At 45.6% G+C, this 19,498-nt stretch overlaps 1 protein-coding gene across 1 annotated transcript; it reads right to left on the reverse strand.

Moving 5' to 3' along the window:
* Positions 1–359: 359 nt before the first annotated feature.
* Positions 360–1,530, reverse strand: LOC135386048 (tigger transposable element-derived protein 6-like). Its single transcript, XM_064615772.1, has 2 exons — positions 1,350–1,530; positions 360–883 (listed from the first exon to the last, which is right to left on the reverse strand). The coding sequence occupies exons 1-2, from the start codon at positions 1,528–1,530 to the stop codon at positions 360–362; spliced, it is 705 nt and encodes a 234-aa protein (XP_064471842.1).
* Between the last annotated feature and the right edge of the window lie 17,968 nt (positions 1,531–19,498).

Below are 19,498 nucleotides of genomic sequence, written 5' to 3' on the forward strand. Positions count from 1 at the left end.
CGTACCGAAGACGTACCGAAGCACTCTTCATCGGCTGATTCCGGAAGCGGCGGGTCCAAAATGCGCAGTTGCCTTCGTAGTTCAGGTAAGGGTAGGTCGTCGTCTGGGCTGAAACATTCGTCCTCATCCATAGCACTGGGAACGATTCCTGTGTGTTGCCAACAGTTTTTGATCGTTACTGCTGAGACACTTCCCCAGGCTCGGCCGAATGTCCTAATGCACCAACGAACCAATGTAGTGGCGTACCAATTCAGTCTGATAACGGGCCTTCGCCGACCGAATGATGCGTGCGTCGAGTGGCTGTATCTTTGACGCTGTGTTAGCTGGAAGGAACTCAACTCGAAGGTTGGTGAAGGAACTCAACTGTTCGCCGCGCAGCTTGTGACACCCAGCATTGTCAACCAAAGGTATCGCTTGCTGTTCTCCTGCTTGAGCCTGTTGTCAAAGCGTCTCAACGTTTCCGAAAAGATATCCGAGGTCATCCACGCCTTCCTATTTGCATAATAGTGGAAGTACTGAGCCGGCGAAAATTTCTTCCCAAAGTCACTGGGCCGTTGGGCGTTGGGCTTGCAGTTGTCCGTACCAGAAGCATAGCACAAGAGACCCGCAGTCACTCTCACCTTCCTGCGCTTAGTGCCGGGAACACGGTTGGCTGATAACGTTCGCGTGGGACCCAGCTTGAAAAACAATGCAGTCTCATCGAAGTTGTAAATGTCGTCGAGGCTGTACCGTTGAAGAACTCTGTGAAGTCTTTCACGTCCCTCTGATACCGTGGTCGGATCAACATCGCCGCTCTCACCGTGGATTCGGTGGCTGGGAATCTTGTGGCGAGCCTTGAAACGCAAGAGCCAGCCGCTCGAGTACTGGAAGTCGGAAGGCATTCCTAAGGACAAGAAAGAGCCATAAGCTAATAGCAAAGATACCGTTTAAGAAAAGACAATGAATGAAGGATGTCCTCTATAGGGAAAACCTCGCTCCATCAGTTTTCCCACACAGCTTCTCAGGCTCACAGGGCGGAAGGATGATTGGGCATTTGGGGGTTTGCCTGGTTTCAGGATGGGAACAACTAATGCCTCCTTCCACGTAGATGGTACGGATCCCTGTCGCCAAGAGGTTCTTAAACATAAAGGGGAGCTTGGAGTGACAGCTCGTCAAGGTTGCGTTGTGCGGCATAGGTGATTTTATCTGACCATGGGGACGATCGCACATCCACAGGTTTCAACGCAGTCTTCAGCTCGATTAGAGTAAAGTCGCGGTCCACAGCACTAAAGACCACTCCAGGGCTTCCAGTTCCGGCAACCTCCTCTTCATCGATGACGCATCTGCTGATGTTATCCGAAGTCAAGTACCGGCATCTTTCAAGACTGTACACAATGTTGCCTTGGCGATGTCCAGGCCCATGTCGTGGTGAATCCAGTTTAGCGTCGCGTTCAAGTTTGCTGGTGGATGAGCCTGCTCCCTCTGACAGATGTCCCGCTTGTCTCCCGCTGTAAGGGCTTCTAGCTCCTTTCGGGCTCGTGAGGCTTCCATTTCGAAGTCTTCGTGGAAAAGTGATAGCTGTGGTGCTCACTGACGCCGTGTGCTCTTCCCTGACATTCCGTCCAGTATGCAGCTGAGTCACTCTTGTACACTTCGCACAATAGATACCATGGACAGGGACCACGTAGCAAAATTATAATTATGAGGGCAGTTATTCAAACGGCGAAGTCAACGTATTTCCAGAGGTATTCCGTTAACGTAGTTGCAGATGAGACAATAGACCTTTTACAAAAGCAAGCCCCACCAGTGGCACGCAACGGCTCATGGGAGCTTACGGTGCTTCGTGCATTACGAGACGACCAGAGGCGCAGGTAGAAGAAGAACAACAACTTCTCGGTGTGCGCAGGGTAAACCATAACCGAAGCGTTCAATTGAGGTGTCCCTTAAAGTTCCCATGCAGCTTTGCCCCTCGTGCATGTTGCATCTTTTTTCAAATTCGCCTATTAAACACAGAAAGACGAACACGGCGCAAGCCTGACAACGGCCAGTTGCATATTTCGAAGGACCATTGCTAGATACGCGTATGCACATGCCCAGCCACGTCTTGCGGCAGTTGCCATGTTTGTTGACATGAAAACATGCTGTATGCTGTGATAAGTGTTGGCGAAACTTTTTCTCGCAGTGCCTATATTGTGTCAGCTGCCCAAACATTAAATGCATAAATGTCGGTCTATGGTTATTCACACCGTAAAAGCATCACCGAAGCAGGAGCTTTCCCTTCGCGCCGTTGGGCGGATGAAACAAAATGGGTTCGTGCGGATGATGACGAAGAACTCACGTGCTCCCAACATCTTTCTCTTTGACAGTGTTGGCGCATGTGCTTGGAAGCCGCTTGCAATGCCTGTAATGGGTCGCGTCGAACTGTACGAGCAATACGCACGTACATACCAACTGTACATACCATAGCCGCAATGATAGTTGGCGTGAAATAATAAAGTTTTCGTGTTTTTTGAGCGTGCATCACATGTTGTGCGCTTCCACAGGAACAACCTATACCATTCAAAACAAATGTTATCCTGCTGTAGCCTCAAGAAATGCCAGCTACGCTCACGTTGTATTAATTTGTCATCATTGTTTCGTCGTCTTCTCATCATGTCGTCCCTCGCCACCAGGACCGACGCGCACATGGAAATGTCTCATTAGATAATGGCAGTTGAAGCAACGGCCCAGCAGTGGCGCTGAGACCCGCGATTTCCCGTCACACATGGTACCAGGGTGTTCACCCTTTCGTCAACATACCAAAAAACGCTAGTTAAACGGGAACACGCACTCGCATTCAACACATTCTTTCTTACGTGGTTGCCAGTTGCTTCCACATTCACAAGGACGAAAACACTCGTGGCTGCGGCATCTTTCTCATGTAACGTAGTAGTGGATGAGGCAATTAACACAGAAGGACGAACACAACGCAAGCCTAGTGATGTGAAATTTCCGGAAAATTTCGGCCCCAGAAAAAGAAAAGAACGCTTCGTGTGTGTGTGTCTGTTTTTTCTGAAAAAAATTGAAAAAAAATAGAGAGACGAGACTGTTACTATAGGTCGTAGCTTGTCTATTTACATTATATACATTGTGCGGCATTTGAGCAAAGCTTTTGCATAACCGCATAGGCATCAAGGACAAAATACCGAGCAAAATTCTTATACCTCTCATCTGCAGTGCAGCTCTACGCAACGAGGTCTCTCTAACTTGGATCCACTGCTATTTGTGGTTCAGGTGTTGTTCAGAGCATCCTCTAAAATCTTCTTGCTTACATTGAGATTTGGATTTTACTTTATGTATGTATTATACACCGGCGTACAACAGCGAAAGAATGACGTGGAATGAGGTCTCGGGGTTCATGCGAGCCCCATAATCAGAAATAATATGACAACAATATCACAGACTTGTTAAGGTCACCTGTTACTTACTGTTAGTGTTGTTGTTACTTGTTGTTATCAAATACTTGTTAAGCAAAATGGCGTATCAATCTTGGAGCGGGGGACGTGGATACAATCCTAGGCTTGCTGACCATATCGAGACTTGCGTGAAGAAAACCGAGTTTTTGTACGCGCTCCTCTGTGAGCCGGTTGCGTATTTTTACGTGCACTTTTCCGAACTGAGCTTACGGACGAAGAACGATGTCATAAAATGCTGAGGTGTTTTCCATCTTTTGAGCGGATGATTTTTTTTTTCGTGCGTTTTTGTTTTTTGCTGTTTTTAGATCTCTATGCAAGCCTCACAATGCCCAGTTGCATACTGCAATTGGATAATGGTCATAGAGTGTGGACCAGCAGTGGGGCTCAACTCATACCGTTCCGACCTGAGGTGGTGCCAGTACCTCTGCCCACTAATCGGAGCGTATCGGTTCGAATCCTGCTGCTGGTACCTTACCTTCGACTACACCATTTGTAAATTAAGTCCACTTATGGAGTTGATGGAACATGAAGTTACCGCTCAGACATCGAGACAGGGAGACGTACTACACGCCACCGTGCAGATATATCTTGCCTTTCGGCATAATGACATTCTAGCTACCTGCTACACAGCAACAATAACGTTTTACACATTGTTTTGTTCATTTTACAGTACGGCAATCGTTTCCTCACCTGCAGCTACCAACCCGAACCTGACAAGAGTTGCCCATGCTATAATACAGAAGAAGACGGGGCACACTGTTGGGTATGTTTCATTGTCACTCTCTGAACATGCAGGCAGGAACGGCTTTTCACACGAACTGCACGTAAACGTCCAGCATTTCATGCATTGCGTAATAGTAGCATCTGCTGAATTCCATATATCGAATTTCGCAGTACACTGCACACGAATCGCATAGTGTTCGCATTATCTAGATTTCTGATTTAGAGCCCGTAATAAAACAAAATCTCATTGTGGGTAATGCAGCTTTTGTCTAGGGCGAAGAGCTAGCAACAGATACATGTGTGGTTATTATTGGATGTATGATGACTATCGGACCAGTGCATCCCAGACCTTGGCATCGCTGTCGAAACCCGTAACTAAATGACGTGGTCAAAAGTAATAAAATGTAGTTCGAAGCTATAAAATAAAGCAAGAAGTGATTGTCATATCTGTTGCACGTAACGTTGTGTATGAAGATACCAGGAAAGACATGACAACTTTTACAAGGCTGGGTTCTGTATGCTGTTGCGTATTTCGATGTGATCATGGTGCAACAAATGACTTTCCCTGGTCCGACTTTTCCAGGGACCGAAAAGTGAACGTAAACCTATCGAAACTTTATGCTCAGCGAAAAGCTTGAACCTTCAAAAGTTCAATTATCAAAGAACTCCGCTGAAATCGCTGTATTTTTTCTGTAATCGAATTTTCCATGATTGCATGTCGAAGGACATAGTAGGAAACCGAGCAGTCTGTCAACAATTGCATCACCCCGCGCCATCTGTCGAGGACGCATCTAATACGCACGCTTCCGGTCGCTAATCCGGCGAAAACGAAAATGGCCTTAGCATTTGTGACCATTTTCTACGTCGAGAATGTCGAACTTCTTGAACATGATTGCGCTGGAATGCCGCATTCGAGAACTATCGCTCACACAACTTCTGTTCGTGCGATAGCGTGCCGGAAATTGTGTTCTTCGCAGCAGAAGATTCCTCGTCCAGAGATTTACCGGAGTCACATTCGTCCTCACCAGTACCAGTACCTCACCGTGCCCTGAACACGGACTGGTTTGTGAAATTTACATGTATCAGGGAGAAGCACTTGTGTAAGCCGAAACAAGCGCTGTTTTTTCGTCGTTCAGGTGTTCATGTGGGAAATGCAGACCGATGGGACCTTCGGACCAGTGTTTTTGCTGCCGAGAGGTATAGAATGCGTGTGAAAAGCAGACAGACAATTGCATCACAACTAACGAATATTCCGAAATACTGGGCCTTGACACCGAAGTACTGAAAGTGTGTTTTACGTACATCCGAGAAACCGAAGGGCATGAACCGGCAGCGCCCTGTGGTGTTTACGCGCTACTTGAACATAAAACTGGACGGAAAACCCTTATTTCTGCAGGAAGTTCCGTTATATCATGCACATGTGGGCTATTCACAAGGCGAATATGGGGCTCTCTAAGAAGGTACAATAGAAAGTATTCTTCCTGCCTTACTCGTGCATGCTATTAGGGACGCTTTCCACATCAGTGTGCAGACTTGTAGAAATGTATATATTGATGTCAGCAACTTTTCATTTCTTCCTTGCTGTAAGTTTTTCTCATTGCTTTTCCGTTGCAGTCACAGCATATTATTAGTTGGTTCCTGGAGGGTTAAGTAACCCGGGCGCATATCTGAATTTGTAGATTATACTCACGTCTTATCTATATGAGTAAATAAGATAATTTTCATCAGCGTCATTCAGCTGAACTGTGTTCATAACCTTGTAATATACTTCTTATTGACCAGGTTTCCAAATGCCAATTAATATTTGAACCAAGATTGAGATTTAATACTTAATTAACTCTGTTTTGCTATAAGGAGTACCTGTAACTGATTCATTATCATGTCACCAACTAACATTTGTAAAGAAGGACTTGAGGGCTGACTTCAAGTATTAGCAACCCTTGATCTGTGTTTAAAGTTAACCATGCAGCATTGGTGTGGGCAATAGTACTCCAAAATGGCTAAATAATTTATTGCATAAGTTCTCTGGTACTGTAATTGAGATGTACTTCTGTAAAGCACTTTTGACAGCCCTGTAAATCGAAATTTGCGTCAGTGTACACGACAAACGTTTCGTAACATTTAATTGAAATATAATATAAGAGCAGATGCAACACTTTGTCACAACTCAAACTATATCTTTCATTTTTATTGTCCAGGGATTTAGGAAAGAGAGTAGGACTTCCTGCCCTCTGATGTTTTGACGTACTTGATAGAGTTGTAAAACCTGCAACAAAATAAACAAGAGAAGTATTAACATTTTCGTCTTTCCCTTTTGAACTTAACAAGCTAGTTATATTTTACCATTTGTGCACTTTTGCATTCCGTGTTGGTGAAAAGATTACAGGAACAATAATGCTGCAGATCCAACAGTGACCTGTCATCTTGATGAAGATGAGAACTTTTTTTCAGGCATGCTAAGTGAGACAAAAGAAATGCACAATGAAGGCTGTACAAAAACAGCAAATCTCCGTCGACTAAAATTATATATATGTGGATGTTACCACATCGTGTAGTTTCGATCCAAAAGTAGGACAATGCAAGGTTGTTTGGTTGTTGTTGGTAGGTTGTTGGCACGTTGATGTGCTATACCGTTGTAGCACATCAATCATGAGGGGCAAACACAGTAGACTGTGTGATGGCTGCAAACTCTCAAGTGAAGATTTATTCAACAGAACAAGAACCTGAAAGCATTAGTAGAGAAAGGCAGTGCCCATGTAATGCATGGAGAACCACATCAATCTCGGAGAAGGTAGGACCGGGAGAGCAATAAAGAAAAATGACGGTTGCGTCCGAGATAGGGGAACTCTGCAAATTTAGGACCAATATGATGTGATAACCTTGCATGGCTCACTGCAGCTGTGACACACACTGAACAATTCCAGTAGTGGGGCTTCAAAGACAATGAACTTTCACTGTTTCAATGGCCATTCAAGTGTAGAGGATGCATCTCTAGAAAATTAATTAGCGTTCCTTAGACATAACTACACCTCTTCACACAGCAAGTATTCTTCTACCCTTCAAACAAGTTAAGGCGGGGTCCCATAGCCTCGATTTGAGCAGCAGCAGCAGAGCAACAGCAGCGGAGCAGCAGAGCTGCAGCGACACGAGCGGTCCCATAGCACTGTGCGAGAGCAGCAGCGCTGCCGAGCTGCAGAAATTCCCTGCTGCTCTCGTATCCGAATTTTTGGTTGCTGTGCTGCCCTGTTGCTCTGCAGCCTGAGCAGCCGGTCTCGAAAGCCAATCAGGAGGCTGGTTGGTATTGTTTTCGTTCGACGGTGTTTAGGGTTAGCAGGGCGGTGAGTGACGGCAGAAAGTTTGTTTCTGGTTGTTCTGTGATTTGATTCTGAAGACCTGGATACGTTTGTGTTTGCCAGTAGTTTGGAGCGAGTGTTCAATCATCGGGACTGCGTGAAGTGCGCTTTCGGGATATAATTCAGTTCATAAAGTTCAATAAAGTGTTCGGCCGAACCTACGTGTGTACCAGTACATACGTTGTGTACCAGTTGTAGCTACATGTTCGCTTGTTTTCTGGAAAGTACTTCAAAACCCGTGACCTGATAACGTACAAGCACTTTCACGTCCATGCCGTGTGAAAACCAAACCGAACAAATTTCTTATGGTCGGTATTCCAAGACCTTGCTAGGTGGTTGTAAATGAAACTGACCCTTGAAAAGGGTTAGATGGAGATAGACAACGTTCAGACAACAACAAAAGGTTCGATAGAGATAGATAATGAACCCATTCCTTGTGAAAACAGGCAGAAAGCAGTGAGTACTAGCAGAAGGGGCCTTTGTTCTCGTTAGACAATTTTATTTCACTAAGAGTAACGTACGCATTTGACAGTCACCGTAAATCAAAATATCGAATACTATAGTAACGAGGCAATATTTATACGACAAAATCCCGTAGAAGAATCTCCACACAACACAGCAAGGACTGTTTTGCAAAGCAGTAGGACGAACCTACGTTGAATGTCATGAAACTCACTACACATCAACGAAACATCAACGAAGAGTCAATCAGGTAATACGAGGCTCAGACCACCACCACACTCATCTCAAAGTTCACTTATGAGCTCCAAATCCACAATATATCTCCCACACAAACGCCTTTCACCTAGGATTACGTTCCTAGGTGTGTGCACTAAAAGGCTTAGCCGCTGCGTACGCCTTCGGAATGTGCGAATTGTAAACAATGACACAGTTGCCAACACGTTTTGTGTTTCCTAAGCCGCTGCTGCCGCTAATTCAAAACGAAGCTATGGGACGCCTCCAGCAGCAGAGCAGCGGCAGCAGAAAGCTGCTCTGCTGCCATGTTGCCGTGTTGCTGCTGCCGCACCGCTGCTGCTTTGCTGCTGCTGCTCGCATAAAGCTATGGGACCCGACCCTTAGTAGTTCTCATAGGTTTCTTCTCCTACTGTTGACGTCATACTAATGTTCTGCACCTGTCTAAAGACTCCAAACATGTCACAAAGACTGCAACACGTAACAAGTCTACTGCTTCCATCTTTGGACTTTGGACAGCTATTTCTGTGATGTCAACTTCAGTGCCTGGATCACACAACACGAAGCTGTCTGGCGCCACTTCAACACTGGAAGGCCCCTAAAATTAAATTTGTTTATGTTGACAACGTTGAGTACGGGACAAGTGGGATAACATAACTTAAATAGAATACGTCATCGCTATATTATAATTTATACATGTGTGACGCCTGTACATACCTAAGAGTTGTGTTGAACTCGTCAGCTCGTTGAAGCAAAATCACTGGTTACTAACGGCAGTTTGCTTCGGACACCTTCGTAATTCGCCGTCAACTGCATCTTCGTAGTCATCGGCAGGAAAATGAGCTCAGCACACGCGACAGGACTGCTGCATCTAATAGCCGAGTGTTTCGAGCCACATTCGTTTTCGCGCTCTCTCCTGTAGAATCTTGTGGCAGAAAACGCACACCATCGAAGATGAACGAACATGATTTTTGCATCCTCGAACACCAAAACTACACCAGAAATATGTAGGTATCTCGAATACGTGACGCAGCAGCCACGAACTTTCACTTTCTGCTCCGCGCGTAAACAATAAACCACTCACGACGTAAACAATAAACGCGATAACACGGACGGCCTTGCAGATGGCGCGGCAGATCGTTGCTCGTAGCGGCGAAGTAGCTGAATGCTTTATTAATGTAGAAACTATGGAAGTGAGCGTCATTTTTAAAATGGCGTTTAGCTGTAAGATAATGTACGTCAACTTTCTTCTCTACAAAATTATCTCTCACGTGGTAAGGGTTGACCAATCCCTGGGAGCCCTGGACCCGAAACCCAAGTTTCTCTTTTTCGCCGTTCGTTGACAGCACCGTTCATGTTCCGGCAATCTTCAAAATATTTATACGTAAAAAAAATATGCCGAATTGAGAAGTAATGCTTTCTGTGTCTTCTCAAACAATGATGTTGTGCACGACAGTGGACAAAAATATGGGGGTTATTTTTCACTTTTCAGTCCCTTTAAGTATTGAGAGGAGTAAAGCAGCTGCTGAGCTTAGTGCATGTCTGTCCGCAGGGGCATGTCTCGTTACACCGTAACGCGCCCCTTCGTCAGTGATTCGCGACAAGCTCCATGGCCCTTTAAAACGGGGTCCGCCTCCGGGTGGGCCGTGTCTTTAAATGCGCGGCCCATAAAACGGTCGTCGGGGCAGTGTCGCTTGCGGTGCTGTTTCTAAGAATTTTTTTCCGAAAATCGCGTGACGTCTCAAATTTTAAAAATGAGCCTTCAAGGACTTGGGCCCAGATCTAGTGCCTTCGAGAGAATAAAGGCAACGCCCTTCATTTGTTACAGCACGGATGTGTCACTCCACTAACGTCCACATTTTTGTAAGAATCATATTTACTGTTGTTGCGTGCATGAACTATTGCATGATTATCCCGTATGCCACTATGTCTGTATAGACAAACAAAATATATAGAGAGGGTTTTGACTCGTCAAAACACAAAGAAGCTGTGTGCCCTGTGTGCGGAGCATCGCAGCTTTGCAACGTTGTATATATCACAATTCCTTTGCTGCGTGCTCGGTACGCTCTGTTCATTGTATGTTCTCTTCTTTATCCCAACCATGGCGGATCTAGGACTGGGAGGCGGGCAATTGACACCCCCTCCTAATCATTTGGTGCATTCCTGTTCCACCTGTGTCACGCGCTTCGACGAGGAACCCTCCTCACCCCCGTAAAGGGAGAATCTGGATCCGCCCCTGTTTCCAACACAGATCACTTCTCATATCTTGTGTGTAAATGTATCATCATGTTAAAATGAAGCCGAAATCGTTTTTACCTTCCCGCTTTTGCGCTGGGCTAGTTCCCAAGCGAACACAGCGCTTTGCTCTGTAATGCTGGGAAACATCGCTGTTTTTCCTCCTCGCACTGCGAGGAAGCAGTGGAAGGCAGCACTTGGCGATATTGAGGTCCTGCCAAGCTTTCCATTGTTATTTCTATTCTAGGTTTCTGTTGTTCAATGAAGATGTTCCGCTTGCTGTGACGTTTCGGAAGCTTGTGGAAACCCGTGTTTCCACAACCACGGGGCGTCAGCTCGTGCTTTCCGTCGCCGAGGACGACACAGCAAATGAAAAGTGCTAACAGCAAACAAAGGTTTATTTTACAACTTGCAGTGCAGAACAGCCTCAATCCTCGCAAACAGAAGGAATGCCAGATCCCCCTGTACCTTGTGTTTTTATCCGCTCTTCTCTAACCCCGCCCCTCTTTTCAGCTAGGCAGACTACCTAGGCTTCTAGGCTACCTAGGCTTCTACCACGATTGTGGTGCCCCCCCAAGCTGTGATTGCTTTTTTCGGGATTCCCCCGTATCGCACTGGCGGAGCGGAAATGGCCATCGGAGAAATGCCGGTGCTTCACGTTGTCACGGGATCTCGCGTGAATGGAGTGGGAGACAGGGGAGTGGTATACGCTCCACTGTGCAAGTGAGAACGCGAAGGCAGAAAGCACCGTTATAGCCTTTAAGCGTTCAGTTATACCGCTATTGAGCGGATCGCGGCATGTGAGAATAAGCACTTTATTTTTGTGTGAATCTCGATATGACAAATCATTCGATCAGTCAAAGCGCTTCTCCGATTGCTGAGTCATGAGAGCGCCATTTCCGCGCTGACAAGTGCCGCTGCTGTTTCACAGCCAAAATTACGGTAAGTCGTGGTAAGTATATATATTTTGATGGAATACACCTTTCCTTAGTAGTTCAATGCAGCCGTTGTGCGTCGTTACTTGTGTTCTCCTCTGTCCCTCTTGTACCCAGCACTGGGGTTCTGTCGATTTTAAAGTAAAAAAAAAGGTGGTAAGTATAACGGGTGCATCTATGAGGTATCGTGAGACTGTTACTGTGTGCCTTGGGTATTGTACCAGTGCCGTTTGTTCTTATCCCATTAAGCTCGGTTTCCCGGTCCACCATACCAGCTGCAGATAATAAAATTGAGCACGAATACACATCACAAGTACACTACCAGAAACATTCTTGAAACACTACCAGAAAATTTCATGAAACATTTCTTGTGGCATCACGCCCATGTTAGCATTGCGCAAATATCCATATTCAGAAGGATGTCGTTTCGCAATTCTTCTGCGTCAAACAAAGGTTTACAGGAACTTCTAGTGACTTACAGCTTTTCGATATAAAAGTGAAGGGTGCAACTCGTATAACACAGTCATCAGATGAAATGCCGGACAGTGGACGACATGTGCTAACCTGAACTTGGTACGCGCAGCTAGATATAACTGCGTGTCGAACTTCTCAAAGACAGGGGTGTGCAATAGAATTTTCAGCCGTACGCAGTCACCACCCACGGGTATATGGCGACGACCAGAGCGTATATATGGGTCGCAAATGCACGTGGCCACGCCAAGGCAGAACCCCTCGATCACTCTATGCGCCTGGACGGTCTCGAACTATGTAGATTCAGCCGAAGTAATAAATGTGTTGGTGTTGTTCAGCTGTGAGCGGAGGCTGTGCTCTCCCTGTGACCTCTCCCACAGGCCATCAGTCAAATGGGCGTTTTCTTATCGTATAGATCGGGGGCATCGTGTCCATTTATTTGCCCAAGTCACCTCTTACGCTATGGGACATAAAAAGGGAAGCGCTACTTCACCTTGTTCCTTCTGAATAATTACTTCAATATTCGCGAACTATTCAAAACCGTTTTAATGCCATCATCGATTAGCAAAAACATTCGTAGTAAAATATCGTTCGTATGTTGCTCGCTGATTACGGCTTACATTGACACCCCCAACACTGTGGATGCAGCATCAGAGAAGGAACTGGCGCACCACTCCGAATCGGCATTGCTTGTAGCTCCAGGCATAGGCGCCGACTGCGGGAGGGGGGCTTGGGCGTCTGAGCCCTCCCCCACCCCCCAAGACATTTACCAGGGGGCCAGGCCCCCTTCGGGAAGTCTACCCGGCTGACACTCAATATGAAAGTTTCGAGGGATGTCATACGAACGACGTGTTTTCACGCGAGTAATCATGAAAATACTCTAGAAATTTCCCTCACAACGCCGGAACACGGAATTCCCGACACCCTGCCCGACGTCTGGGCATGAAGGGGGGAGCCCCCCCCCCCCCCCGACGTCTGTGCCCCAGCCCCCTCCGGTAGATTGAAGACTCTCCGCCTACGGCTCAACGCACTAAGTGCGACTCACTACATACAGGGTGTTCCACGAGAGAGTGTCACGGATTTTTTAAAAAAATAGCTGTGCATCCTAAAAATCTGGAATCAATTGGGAGAAGCTTATAATCGTTTTTGCCACCTACTCCAGTGGTTTTCATTAATGTGCCTTCTTAATTAGGCTAATTTTGTTAATTGAACTCGAAAATTTGCCAGGGGAATGCCACTTTTTTCTTCCTGATTTCGAAAGTACGGGATTAAAATACACTACTCCAGTCAAAAGTATGCTTCATAACTCAACATTACAAGGGATATTTGACTGCCGAAAAATCGACGGGTGCGGAAGCGCGCTCGCTGTACTTGCGGCCGCGGCAGTGCTGGCCCCGCCTGGGGAGGGGGAGTGAGGAAAGGGCAACAAGTTTAACGGGAAGCGGTAAAAGCACGTTTTTATCTTTTCGTCCTGTTTTTTTCTGTTGCTCCAGCTGAAATTATCAGTGAGCTTCGGGCGAAAGGATTGCCAGTATCAATGTCCTTGCACTCTCGTGCGTCTTAGTGCCTCATTCTTAGGCTTCCTAGGAAGGTTTCGCTTTGTCTCCAAAACCTCCTTTTGTGCAGGCACACTTCGGTGCCGCTTTAAAGAGTGTAATGTCGGGGATTCGCTACTCCATTGAGGAGAAGACAAACATGATATTGGCACTTGGTGCTACCAACATGAATTTCGACGCTGCTGCTGCATTTTACAGCGAACGATTTTCGAGCGAGAATGCGCCAAGCGCTAGAACAATCCGACGGGTCTACAAAACGCTCAGCGAAAGTGGTTCATTCACGCCACCCGTAAAGCGTCGGCGACCTAGTCAGCATGAAGGCACAATCCTTGCAGCTGTTTCGCAAGACCCGCATGAGAGTGTGCGACGTATTTCCAATGAAACTGGTGTGGCTGCAACAACAGTATGGAGAGTACTTAATCGCGCCAAATATCATCCGTACCACCTGAGTTTGCATCAGGCCCTGCACGACGATGATTTTGCGAAGCGCATCGAGTTCTGCAACTGGGTCCTGAATATGCAGGATGCACAGGGCACTTTCTCTGAAAATGTATTATGGACAGATGAAGCGCATTTTTCACGAGACGCGCAGGTAAACCTGCATAATGCCCACTATTGAAGTACCGAAAACCCTCACTGGATACGTGCAGGAAAATACCAAGTGAAGTGGTCCTTCAACGTTTGGGCAGGAATGTTCAATGGCCGCATGCTTGGACCTGTGTACTACACGGAGAACCTGACTGGACAACGATATGTACAGGAGATTCTCATGAAAGACAGTTTCAGACTTTCTGGATGAGCTGCCTCTGAATGAACGCTCCGGAGTGTGGTTTCAGCATGACGTGGCTCCACCGCATTCGTCTTCCAAAGCCACAGACTTCCTGCGCAGTCACTTCGGCGAGAAATGGATCGGTCGCCATGGTCCCGTGCCCTGGCCCCCGCGGACCCCTGACATCACTCACCTGGACTTTTTTCTATGGGGCAGGATCAAAGACTCAGTGTATCAGTGCGAATCGAGGTCACCAGAAGGACTTCAAGAGAAGATCACCAGCTTCTGTCGATGCCTTTCGCGAAAGGAGCTTCAGAGTGCCGCGAAGAGTGTGCTATACCGCTGTCAGCTCTGCATCGGCGAGGACGGGAAACATTTTGAACATCTGCTCTAATTGTCTCAGCGTGTAAATAAAATGTTATAGCATGTTTTACAAATACCTGTTGTCAGAGCATGCGTTTCATTTTGTGCTACGTTTTTTGTGCCTTTATTACGCGATCTGCTTCTATCTTCCGCTGACGAAGGAGTCCGTAACGACTCTTTGCATTGTATCCCTTTCACTCATATTAAGAAACGAGCAGTTCTTATTAGCATAAATACTCTGTCGCTTCAAAATGAAAAAGGAAATGAAATGTCTCCTGACACAACCATCTTTTTTGCTGATACAACGGTCTACTGAAATCGAAGCCCTTATCGCAAGGCCCGACGTTATCCGTAGCTGTCAACACAGGCACTTGGTTGAGGAACTTGTTTCAATGCAGACTTCTTTTTTTTTTTTATCTCCATCTATCTCGCTTTCCCTCTTGTACAGAGGGTGGGCGACTGGGCGGGGCCAGCACTGCCGCGGCCGCAAGCACAGCGAGCGCGCTTCCGCACCCGTCGATTTTTCGGCAGTCAAATATCCCTTGTAATGTTGAGTTATGAAGCATACTTTTGACTGGAGTAGTGTATCTTCCCGTACTTTCGAAATCAGGAAGAAAAAAGTGGCATTCTCCTGGCAAATTTTCGAGTTCAATTAACAAAATTAACCTAATTAAGAAGGCACATTAATGAAAACCACTGGAGTAGGTGGCAAAAACGATTATAAGCTTCTCCCAATTGATTCCAGATTTTTAGGATGCACAGCTATTTTTTTAAAAATCCGTGACACTCTCTCGTGGAACACCCTGTATATTTAAGGCGTCTACTGCAAAATGATGTCACACTTCGATGGTCTCCGATACAAGGACTCCCGTAGGAATTAATTCATGCCACCGCCCCATTTGCGTTGTTCACGTCATTGTGCTCTTATTGTGTTACTAATAATCTCGCAGGCCATGTCGAACGCTGAGAACGGCTTGTGCTTCGAAGGGGAATGTTACAACTTCATCAGCTACATGGGTGTGAAAGTAGGAAAGGGTAAGTGTATGCCATGTTGATTTATATCATCTCACCGTATTGTCTCTCGGTGTGAAACAAAAATACTTAGTGGCCAAATGAATCGTCACTCACAAAGGCTTTCAGAAATACAAGTCACCAGCGAAGAATGAAACCCGGGACTCGGAAGGGCTAGTGAAGTTTTAGTGAAGAGAGGCTGAATTAGTGACAACAATAATGCTAAAATAGTATGATCTTCATTCACAACCATGCTGTAAATGTCAGTACTTCCTCGGCAGCGATGGTTCGGTTCAACCCTCTTCGTTTTCAGAGCTCTGTGGCCTGCTCTCCATATTATTACAATTTTATGAGTATTTTGAGAATCATATTCCTCATGCCGCATTGCAATGCCTGGGAACCACTGTGATGTGAGCGTCTCGAAGGTCTCTCTGGCGACCACTAACCCTGATGTGTTTTTTTATTCACATACCTCAAATGTCTACGACAGAATTACATAAGGGAGATGCACAAATACACACAAAAAACAACTCACAATAATTATATTAATCTTGGTGAAATCAACAAGTATGTTTAAAGGTCAGCTCCGGAGAAAATTCATTGCGGCAGATCACAGCAAAAGTGGGCAGGCACAAAGCTTGGTGCCTACTGAGTGTACCTCCAAAATAGTTTGGAAAATACCCTGTATTTACGGAGAAATCATTTTTTTTGGGTTGCCGTCCGATTGTCCGCTCAAACCAGTGACATCACGGCCAGCTTTCGCTCTGGCTCTTCTTGGCTTGTTGACTTGCTCGCGAGTTCGCAATCGCCAGCAGTCGTCTGGCTGAAAGCGAAGTCGTGAGTCGCCCGTGCATACAAACACCACGAGCACCGTTCTCTTCGTCTAAATTTCCGTTTTCTTTCGGCTGGTCAGTACACACCACTTCGTCCAAAATGTCATTTTGTTAGAGATGCGGTGTGAGAGAATTGTGAGAATGCCGTGGTCCTCGGGTGATACGAAACCAGTGGTCGAGTGCTCTGAAGACCAGTCCTGTGTGCTCGAAGCAATTTGCATCAGAATTTACGAGGTCGTTCACCTGCCTCGTTCGATAAAGACAAAGAGGATAGCACAAAGGGACCTAATTGCAGGTAAGTGTCCGCACGAACTTGCACTATGGCTTCCACACGATATGAACGAGAAATATGGGGCTGCTGAGTCAGCGGATGTATGTAAAACTACGCAGTTTCTCAGAGATGCTGGTTGCGAAATTACATGAGTTTGAAGGAGCCTGAGCCTGCGCACAGAGTAGATGAAACAGTCACATTGGCTGAAATCAGCAAGAAATTGAGGGTTCCTGTTTTGAGACGCTCTGTGTCTGTCTTCACTTCTGTATGATCATGCTCAGCCTTTTCCAAACTGTGGAACAGCCCCGTATCCCACTTACATGGCAGCGTTATTGTTCCTCTTTCAAAGGCGGGCTCTGTACATTAGTGCTGTGTGTTCAAGTTATAATGTACGGTTATCACATGCCACAAATTACATTGTGTTCTAGTCCGCTGAAGTTGACTCCAGCAACCAGCACGCCTTCAAAGGGTGCTCGAGTACGTTGACCAGCAAGAGATGACAATCAGCATGCTCATCACCGATAGGCACGACAGACTCATTCATCTGTGAATCATCGCCTTGACGTGCCGCACGTTGCAAGAGAAAATAAAACACATTTCCTTTGTAGTGCACAACGTCACAACACACATGTGCATTCCAGCTTGTGCATGTTGTTCGACAAGATGTTTCCTACTAGGAGGGGTACATTTAGGGGCAAGCTTTGCTGTTAACATCATTGGTCACATTTGTAGCTTAAATGTGTAGATGCTCTTTGCACATTTTTTAGCAATGTTAGCCTTAACCGGCATCATTATACTCCTCTGCTTCTCCTTGCTCAGGCTTCAGGGAAAATATACATGCAGCAGCTCTGGTGACGCAGCATACGGTGCTACAAAAATGGTGCCACAACATCTCTACTGGTGCGCATTGACAAACAATGATAATGGGAAGTTGGTCCTGGTAAAGTGGCTCATGGTATTATCATGGATATTTAGATCATGGTGTTGCTTCACATATTTATGAGAATCAAGGTCATGCAGGATGTGCACATCGTGACATTAGAGAGCAGCTTTGGCTCCATGAAGATGATTTACAATATTTCAAGCTAGCAGGAAAACTAAGTAATTTTCCTGCATTCCTCGCTTACAGGGACTGAAACATTCGAGCAGCTGGAGAGAATAGTGGACATACCTCCTCTGCTGAAGCACATCTTGTCATTGTGTGCACTACAAATTTCCTTGCCTCAATGCTGTTTCCCAGTCATGTATTTCAGATATATCAGAACACCACTTCTACTTTATCTGTGTGCCACATGTTGTGTCTACTCAAGAGGAATGAATGCGGGAAAACTACCGAAAGATGAAACTGCATTGTTCTTTTACAGTGCAGGCTGGTTTTGTGTGTTTAGGTATTCTCAAAATGCTAGTTTTCATGGTAGGCTAAGTCCAGGAGCTTACTGGAGCTGTGCTCAATCTCCATGTGCGGTGGCTGTTCATGAGACCCTAACCAGAAGCAAGGGGCTACACAAGCTCACCACAAGAGATGCAGTAAATAAGTCACTGAAACACTGACAGCTCTGCAAAGCATTAACTGCAAGTGGACAGCAGAAGGGCTTCAGTGAACATGTACAGCTCCCGCAAACCTTAATAGTAACACCGGAAAAGATATGGTCTCATTCCTGAGCGCGGTTACAGCAACCCTTCGGGAAACGAGGAAATTTTAGTTGAACGAAATTATTCTGTTCGTTTAACGCAAGTATTTTGTTCATTTAACGTTCCCCCAGTGCTCCTAGGGTGACTGTTATCGCGCTCGGAAACGATGCCGAATTTTTTCAAGTGTTATTGTTAAGGTTGACGGGAGCTGTACAAGCAGTCTCATAAATAGGATTTTTGATGTTTTCGGCACCACATTTGCCATTAACCAGTGGCTTCTGTAGAAGAGTAGGTATGGGGAAACAACACAAGTTTCCTGTGCACACGGTAAATGGTACCCTACACTCTAAATCGTTTCACACCTTTAAAGGTGTAAAATAGGTGTATTAACAAAGATCACACCCCTTTCACACCCTACAACTTTGTTTTAGAAGTTACTGAGGGTGTAACAATGGTGTACTACACCCTCAGGTGAAATATGGTCATAAGTGTGTCGCCTAGGTGTATAAAGGGAGTATGTTTATTTTCGTTCACATGAACAAAAGTAAATATATACAACAACAGGGAACGAAAAATCACACTACAAAAGTGCATGGCGTGAATTACAACACGTCTACCATCATATAATATAGGCATATTTAGAAGATCTGCTGAGATAGTGCTCGAATTTCTTAAAACACGTTGCTCCTCATTGCAAGACAGAACAAATACATGACAGTGCTCATCATAATCAACAGCAGTTAATGTTTGTATGAGAAAAATGGTATCAGAGTTAATAACATATATGCCTGCAATCTCAACGAACACGGGTAAGTCCTCCTCGGAAGGTTCTTTTGCAACAACACAGCCAACAGCAAATGTGTTATCATTACCAACTGCACTTTTCTCATAGTCTATAGATTCTGCGTGAATATCACAGTCATGAATGTAACTCTGAATTGCTCCTGGGCCATGCTGAAGTAGTATCTCCTTGGAACCATCAGTAGATGTGGCATTTCTGATGAAGGGTTGCGACCACACATACATTTGATAAAATTGATGTCTTCTTGCTAATGAAAGGGTTACGTTCTTAAAATTTCGAGTTTTTCTAGCAACATCTTTAAAATGCTAGTGTTTCCCTTCGAAACGCATACACCATAGAGCGAGGAGAGGGCCAAACATCCTGATGAGTCGCGGTTAATGAACAATGTAATGCATTTTACAGGGGTTAGATATCTGT

Source organism: Ornithodoros turicata, chromosome 1 (assembly GCF_037126465.1).
Source record: "Ornithodoros turicata isolate Travis chromosome 1, ASM3712646v1, whole genome shotgun sequence".
Classification (NCBI taxonomy): domain Eukaryota; kingdom Metazoa; phylum Arthropoda; class Arachnida; order Ixodida; family Argasidae; genus Ornithodoros; species Ornithodoros turicata.